At 42.8% G+C, this 8,684-nt stretch overlaps 1 protein-coding gene across 1 annotated transcript in view; it reads left to right on the plus strand.

Annotated features, from left to right (window-relative positions):
• The first annotated feature begins 59 nt into the window (after nucleotides 1–59).
• Nucleotides 60–8,684, plus strand: part of ptpa (protein phosphatase 2 phosphatase activator) — a 34,320-nt gene continuing 25,695 nt past the window's right edge. The window contains exons 1-5 of the mRNA XM_076079592.1: nucleotides 60–219; nucleotides 1,090–1,199; nucleotides 1,703–1,789; nucleotides 7,788–7,913; nucleotides 8,569–8,684. The exon at nucleotides 8,569–8,684 is cut by the window's right edge and continues 2 nt beyond it. Of these exons, the coding sequence (XP_075935707.1) occupies nucleotides 156–219; nucleotides 1,090–1,199; nucleotides 1,703–1,789; nucleotides 7,788–7,913; nucleotides 8,569–8,684 (503 nt within the window). The 5' untranslated portion in view covers nucleotides 60–155. The remainder of the gene's footprint in view (nucleotides 220–1,089; nucleotides 1,200–1,702; nucleotides 1,790–7,787; nucleotides 7,914–8,568) is intronic.

Genomic DNA, 8,684 nt, shown 5'->3' on the forward strand with positions numbered 1-8,684 from the left:
GACATGCATTTCAGTACTTTAATATTTGATACTTCCAATATATTTTTGCTGATCCATTAGAGTCGATGTATTGTTAGTAGGGGCTATTCGATAGAACCTGGGGCGCCATTAATATTTTGAACAGCGGTGGCAGTAATGCGCTGTGGCTAGTTTAAATGTGCCTGGAACCCACGAAGAAGACTGTTATCCTCACCATGGCGGAAACAGAGCAGCAGTCAGGTAAAGCCACGGCTGATAGCTATTGCTCAGCTTTACGAGGCACTGTATCGCTTTAGCTCTCTTGTGTTAAACTCTGAGAACGTTAGCAGGTGATGCACGCTGCCACATGGGACACTAAGTCGTGAATTAACTATTCGCTTGGTATATAAGCCTAGGAGGCATATTGTCGCTGTCCTCGTGCAAATACATCCCTAACGTTACATTTTGAATAACTTCAGTTGCCATTTGTGGTTGTTAATTACTAGTTTGTCATTGTCAAACTCTTAGAAAGAACTAACGGAAGGTGTTAGCTAGCACGTAGAGATAATTTGCAGGAACATCATCATGAGAGATTGTATTTAGAAGTTGGTTAGGGTTACATTATTCCACGCGGAATGGAGCCAAGTATTCCTGTTGTCATTGAGTAAGCGTTCTGCTTAAAGGTGTAAGTGCAGCAGTCACAGGATAAGGATTTAAACATGATTTGTCAAAAATGAAGCAGCAGAGGCCAAGATTTCCTGAATTGTAGTCCTTAGTTTGAGTCAAGCTCCAAAAATACTGGGTCCTACATTTCCCATCGTGCATCTTAATGCATTTTTCGTGAGACCTCTTCTGCCTGGTAGACATCCACATCTTTTAAAATCCAGTTTGTAATACTCTGAAAAATCTACAGTAGACAAAATGAACAATTTCAGATTGAGTGAATATTGAATTCTCTTATTTGAAAAAACTAAAGGTAGCTGCCAAAAACAATATATCTGCTGCATATCTGAACTGCAATATCTGCTGCATATCTGAACTGCAATATCTGCTGCATATCTGAACTGCAATATCTGCTGCATATCTGAACTGCAATTTCTTCTGAAATCTGTCTTTTCTTAAACTATTTAGGATCCACTCCTGAGGATGAAGCGCATGAAGTCACAGACAGCGTCACCTTCATGGTACCCAAGAAAGAAATCAGCATGGTGCCAGACATGGGCAAGTGGAAGCGATCTCAAGTAGGTTGCTGCATCAGCATGGTGCCAAGTCTTCTGTTTTTGTTTGACTCTCCAAGTACCAAACCACACCAAGAACATGTAGGCCGATCAGTGTGATACTGAGACAGGTTTCTCAAATCAGCCGTCAATAACCACTGGTTTCTCCAAGACTAAAAGGGAATCTGTCATTAAATTAATCTCTTTAATAATAATGGTTATCATCTGTGATTCTGCGCTTTGTTCACACCTGCAGTTTGTTTGCTGTAGTTGTTTAGAGGTTTTTTTATGATTGAATTCAAGCAAATAATAATGAAAACATTGGGAAGCGATTGAATTTATTACGTTTTTGAAGTGTACAGGTGAAGAGTTTTGTCTGATTGTAGTCCATCACAGTGGAACAAAGGCCTAATCTGGATCAATATCCATTTAGTAGCAATATTCCTGTCAAAATCAAGGTATTGGTTTTAGTTTTTGTAGCAGTTGGTCTGACTGCACATCTTAATACACATGTCTCCCTCTTACAGGCGTATGCTGACTACATGGGCTTCGTTCTGACTCTGAATGAAGGTGTGAAGGGAAAGAAGCTCACAAGTGAATATAAAGTGTCAGAGGTATGTTCTCTTTCATATCAGTCGCTTCTAAAAGCATGTGCTGGTAGCCTCTACATATGTTTATTGTTGGGGTTAAAGAAGATGAAAGATAACAATACTCCCATGTCCCATATTATTTTGAAAGAAAAACATCTACCGTATTTTCCGCACTATAAGGCGCACTTAAAAGCCTTTAATTTTCTCAAAAAACGACAGTGCGCCTTGTAATCCGGAGCGCCTTATATATGGATCAATTGGTTAATTGGTTGATCCATACTGGTTGTACACGGCGCTCTGTCAAAATGTTTCAGTACGACTGGTAAACTGCAAAGCCGCACCGCGGTAAACACCGGTACTGTGCTTACTCCTAGTCCAACACCACTTGTGTGTGTATAAAGACCCCAAAATGGCACCTTTCAAGAGACACGCTTACGACGCTGAGTTAAAACTCGTTTTATACGTAAGTTGAACAATTTCGAGAGTTACTATATTGTGAATGCACTAACGTTTGATTTAGTGGTATCAGACTGTTTCTTTTACGTGTTTACTGAATCAGGGAAAAGTTCCCCTCTACGTTTAAATTACCGTATTGTGAATGAAATCAAAAATCAATAAAGTTTGACTGAATGATTTATCTGACTGTTTTGTTGACATTCCCTTTAGCACAGCTCCATCTAGTGGATGCATAACGCAACCCCAGTCAAACGTTTGACTGTAGTAGCTTCTATTCTATGCGCCTTATAATCCGGTGCGCCCTATATATAAAAACAGTTCTAAAATAGGCCATTCATTGAAGGTGCGCCTTATAATCCGGTGCGCTTTATAGTGCGGAAAATACGGTAATATTGATCTGAGTGGTGCAGGTCCTGCAGACTATATTGGTTCATTGTGTGTGAATAAAGCCAGTCTGCATCTTCATGGACTTTGAATATGGAAAGGTCAGTGCAGTCTCGGATTTGTTTGGGGACTGGGCAGCTATGGAGAAGGCTCTGTCACCCCATGTCCGGTGCTTGGTCCTGAGCTGAAGAGACAGGAGGTTGGCATCAGAGGAGCGGAGCCGACGGGATGGAGTGTGGTGGTGAAGCAGGTCGGTGAGGTAGGAGGTATGGAGGGCTTTATGAGTGAGAAGAAGGACTTTGTATTGGATCCATTGTGGGACGGGGAGCCAGTGGAGATTCTGGAGAACAGGGGTGATGTGATCACGGGAGTGGGTGAGCAGGCGAGCAGCAGAGTTCTGGATGTACTGAGTTTATTTAGGATTTTGGATGATGTGCCGTGAAGAATACTGTTGCAGTAGTCGATTCTGGAGGTGATGAAGGCGTGGATCAGAGTTTCAGCGCCAGATAAGGAGAGTGATGGGTGGAGACGGGCCATGTTTTTTAAGTGGGAAAAGGCAGTTCTGGTGATTTGTTTAATGTGGTGTTCAAAAGAGAGGTTGCTGTCAAACATGACTCCGAGGTTGCGGATGTGTGGGGAGGGAGACAGAGTGGAGTTGTCTGGTGAGGCAGAAGTTGTGACTGGTTTTAGTGAGGGATTTGGGACCGATGATGATCATGTCAGATTTATCACAGTTGAGTTTGAGGAAGTTGGTTTGCATCCATGATTTAATGTCAGTGAGGCAGTTGGTGAGAATGGAGTGAGTAGCAGTGGTAATGGCTTTTGTGGAGATGTAGAGCTGGACATCATCGGCGTAGCAGTGGAAGTGGAGACCATGTTGACGTATGAAGTTACCAAGAGGGAGCAAGGAGAGGATGAACAGAAGAGGACCAAGTACCGAACCCTGGGGGACGCCTTGAGACAGAGGAGCAGTGGAGGAGGTGCAGTTGTTGATACTGATGAACTGTTGTCTGTTTGTGGTGGAGAGATAGAAAGGGTGGGGGAGGTGTTCAGGTTGCTGTAGTGTAGATGGTGTCAATTTTTGTTTGGAAAAATGAAAGGAAAGAGTTGCATTTGTTCACTGTGAAGGATGTGTAGGTGTTGTCCCTGGGTTTGAGAAGCTTGTTTATTGTGGAGAAGAGAGCCTTTGGGTTAGAGGAGCCAGAGTGTATGAGGTGTGAGTAGTAGGTGGACCGGCTGAGATGAGAGCGTCTTTGTATTGTTGAAGGTAGTCAGAGAGGGCTTGGAGATGGACTGTTAAACCTGTTTTCTTGCAGAGTCTTTCAAGCTGGCGCTTACAGGATTTCATATGGTTGAGTTCAGGAGTGTACCAGGGAGCTGAGTGTGTGTGAATGAGACAGTTTTGGTTTTAATGGGAGCCAGCTGATCAAGACAGGAGGAGAGTGTGTTATTGTAGTAGTTTACAAAATCGGAGGGATTATCAGACAGCGGGTGAGGGGAGGCAGACATGGTACTGGCAAGAGAGGCTGAAAGAGTTGTGGGGGAGATAGCTTTAAGATTTCTGAAGGATGTGTTGCGCTTAGCTTTTGGGATGGGGATAGGGATGTCAATGTCCATGTCCAGGGTGATAGCCAGGTGGTCAGAGATATTGTGGTTGAGGCTGGAGAGTTGAGGTATTGTGAGACCAGTGGAGCAGACCAGATCCAGGATGTGACCTCGGCTGTGGGTAAGTATCAAAACAGCAACAAGGTTAGCAGCAAAGTTGTCCTTTCACCTGAGTATGGCGCTACGGCTGAGGAAACGAGGTGTGATGAGCACATACAGATGCATCCTTATGTCCTCCTTTCCATCTACATTTGCTTGTGTATGGAGGATGTTGTATATTCAGTACATGATGGAGCTGACTTCTCAGATCCTTCAAGTTTGGAAGTAGTAGTTTGAGATATTCAATGTGTCAACTTACTAATGTTATCTGTCAACCGTGTTTCGTAGTCACGTCATTTCCATGACAACGCTCTGACAGATGTCCATGAAAGTGAGCTTGATGGTGGCACTCATTTAAAATACAAACACAGCTTATCACACATGAAGCTGTATTTGTGTCTAAGCCGTCAGTTGACTTCACAGAATCAACTAGTGTTCTGATGGAGCGGCACAGGAGCTGCTGTTCTTCAGAATAATCACATTTTCATACTTTGTAATTTGTCTGAGAACAGAAATATAAGACGGTGAGAACAACTCTTGATATTCTGCTACATCAGGGGTCGCCAATAGGCGGACCGCGGTCCGGACCCGGACCCAGACGCTGTTGTATCCGGACCCAGGACCTAAAACCGATAGATAATTGAGAATTATTAAATTTTGACGGAGCGCCTCTATTTTAACCGGCGCAGCTTTTTCAGCCTTTACGGTACTTGTTCAGCGGTGCAAATCACATCACGTGATGCAGTTCGGCCAATCAAATATGGGTATTCTGACAAGTTTCCTGAATCGAGTGAGATACACACACGGGAGAGAGAGGAGAGAGGACGAAGAGTAGGAGAATAATTACGTGAGTCAGAGAAGTTATTTCACATGACGAGAGAAAAGTGGTCAAAGAGACCAGAGTCTTTAACCAAGAATGAACAGACTCTTATAGGTTAATTCTTCCCACGGACAGTTTAAAACCAGCATGTCTCATATGTTCAGAGACCATGACGATTATTAAAAGCGGTAATGTGAAGCGTCACTACCAGACAACGCACAACTCTTTTGAGCAAACGTTCCCTCTCACATCTGAAATGAAGACAAAAAATAAACCTAAGAGCCCAATATGATCAGAATCCTAATGCATTCATTCACTGACCAACAATGATGTTAACGGAGAGAATATAACTGAAACAAGTGTTAATAACCACAGATAAAGATCATGCACACTAATTTCTCTTTTTAGAAGATGAGAAAAATATAATATCGTAGCTTTTTTGATTGACATCACTTCACACCTGAATGAAGTGAATTTTAAACTGCAGGGCAAATCGGTGAAATTCATTTTTTCTAAAATGAATTACTTTATTTTAAGATGCACATTCTTCAAAAGCTTTCTGTTATATCAGTTATTCTTTAATCCAGCCCTTATTTTACTTGAAATGAGAAGGACATGTATTTATCTATTTCTATGTATTATTTATAATCCATCCAGTTAAATTTGAAAACTGAGAATAATAATTGTTAAAATATAATTGATGTGTACTTTCTTCATTTGATAGTTGTTGACTACACAGAGACGTTACTACTACTAGGCTACTTCTATATATATATATACATATACATACATACAGTGGGGGAAAAAAAGTATTTAGTCAGCCACCAATTGTGCAAGTTCTCCCACTTAAAAAGATGAGAGAGGCCTGTAATTTTCATCATAGGTATACCTCAACTATGAGAGACAAAATGAGAAAAAAAAAATCCAGAAAATCACATTGTCTGATTTTTAAAGAATTTATTTGCAAATTATGGTGGAAAATAAGTATTTGGTCAATAACAAAAGTTCATCTCAATACTTTGTTATATACCCTTTGTTGGCAATGACAGAGGTCAAACGTTTTCTGTAAGTCTTCACAAGCTTTTCACACACTGTTGCTGGTATTTTGGCCCATTCCTCCATGCAGATCTCCTCTAGAGCAGTGATGCTTTGGGGCTGTCGCTGGGCAACACGGACTTTCAACTCCCTCCACAGATTTTCTATGGGGTTGAAATCTGAAGACTGGCTAGGCCACTCTAGGACCTTGAAATGCTTCTTACGAAGCCACTCCTTCGTTGCCCGGGCGGTGTGTTTGGGATCATTGTCATGCTGAAAGACCCAGCCACGTTTCATCTTCAATGCCCTTGCTGATGGAAGGAGGTTTCCACTCAAAATCTCACGATACATGGCCCCATTCATTCTTTCCTTTACACGGATCAGTCGTCCTGGTCCCCTTGCAGAAAAACAGCCCCAAAGCATGATGTTTCCACCCCCATGCTTCACAGTAGGTATGGTGTTCTTTGGATGCAACTCGGCATTCTTTCTCCTCCAAACACGACGAGTTGAGTTTTTACCAAAACGTTCTATTTTGGTTTCATCTGACCATATGACATTCTCCCAATCCTCTTCTGGATCATCCAAATTCTCTCTAGCAAACTTCAGACGGGCCTGGACATGTATTGGCTTAAGCAGGGGGACACGTCTGGCACTGCAGGATTTGAGTCCCTGGCGGCGTAGTGTGTTACTGATGGTAGCCTTTGTTACTTTGGTCCCAGCTCTGTGCAGGTCATTCACTAGGTCCCCCCGTGTGGTTCTGGGATTTTTGTTCACCATTCTTGTGATCATTTTGACCCCACGGGGTGAGATCTTGCGTGGAGCCCCAGATCGAGGGAGACTATCAGTGGTCTTGTATGTCTTCCATTTTCTAATAATTGCTCCCACAGTTGATTTCTTCACACCAAGCTGCTTACCTATTGCAGATTCAGTCTTCCCAGCCTGGTGCAGGTCTACAATTTTGTTTCTGGTGTCCTTTGACAGCTCTTTGGTCTTGGCCATAGTGGAGTTTGGAGTGTGACTGTTTGAGGTTGTGGACAGGTGTCTTTTATACTGATAACGAGTTCAAACAGTTGCCATTAATACAGGTAACGAGTGGAGGACAGAGGAGCCTCTTAAAGAAGAAGTTACAGGTCTGTGAGAGCCAGAAATCTTGCTTGTTTGTAGGTGACCAAATACTTATTTTGCCGAGGAATTTACCAATTAATTCATTAAAAATCCTACAATGTGATTTCCTGGATTCTTTCCCCCCATTCTGTCTCTCATAGTTGAAGTGTACCTATGATGAAAATTACAGGCATCTCTCATCTTTTTAAGTGGGAGAACTTGCACAATTGGTGGCTGACTAAATACTTTTTCCCCCACTGTATATAGCACTAAATAGCGCAAGTTAGATATTATTGTAATGTTCTGGACCTTTTGGAATTTTAATTGAATACCCCTGTGCTACATGGAAACACAAAGTGATCGCTGAGGTTTAACCATCTGAGGCTCAGCAGAGTGAATCAGACCCCCCCCCCCCCCCTCCCCCGCTGCCTTATTGTTTGTTCCCCACCATGTGAGGATGATGATGATGAATATCACTTCAAGTGTTGCTGCAGTCACTGTTGTCTTGTTGTGTGACAGACGGTGGAGAAGTTACTAGATCTTTTGGGGACTCTGGACCGATGGATAAACGAGACCCCTCCCGTTGACCAGCCATCACGCTTTGGTAATAAGGCTTACAGAACCTGGTTCTCCAAACTAGACCAGGTTGGTACACACACACACACACGCACACACACACACACACACACACACACAATGTCTGATGCCAAGTGGTGCTCAGACAGCAGATAGCGGCAGAAGGCATTCCCTCCTTATTAACTGTGTGCTTTGCTTCAGGCTACGAGCTGCTGGTTCACTCAAATATCATACAAAATATGTTCACTCCAGTAATGGAACCAAAACGTTCCAGAAAGCATGTGGTCCTTGGCCTCAGACGGTGCAGTGGTGTTGGCAGTAGTGTGGCTGCACATGTGATGCAGAGGCTTGATGGTATTTAATGGAATGCTGACTAAAGATCTGAATGCACCGCAGGTGACAATTCAATTAAATGGGCAAATTCTTCATAAAAACATGCCTAAAGACCCAGTATGTTTTTTGTGTATTTCCCCCCCCCATAAAATGTTAATAATCATTTTGTATTGAAACTGTGCAAAGTTTTCAAAATGAGCGAGCTTAACTTACTTTGGAAAATGTCCAGACATTCTCTGGAAACGTACTGACCCTTTGTAACCTTTATCTCACTCCACACAATCCATAAAGCTCTCCCCATGTTTGATTGGACACTCCCTCTATGTCTCAAAGCTGTTCTGCAGGTAGAAGGCTTGCAGCTCACAGGTGTGATGTGTTTGTGTGTGTGCAGGAGGCAGAGGCTTTGGTGGCAGCGATGCTCCCAGCTGACAGATGTGCTGCAGCTCCAGAGATAGCTGTCTATCTGAAAGAGTCTGTGGGGAACGCCACCAGGATAGACTATGGAAC

The sequence above is a fragment of the Anarhichas minor genome, unplaced genomic scaffold (genome assembly GCF_050575085.1).
Source record: "Anarhichas minor isolate MPS153535 unplaced genomic scaffold, ASM5057508v1 ptg000073l, whole genome shotgun sequence".
Lineage (NCBI taxonomy): Eukaryota > Metazoa > Chordata > Actinopteri > Perciformes > Anarhichadidae > Anarhichas > Anarhichas minor.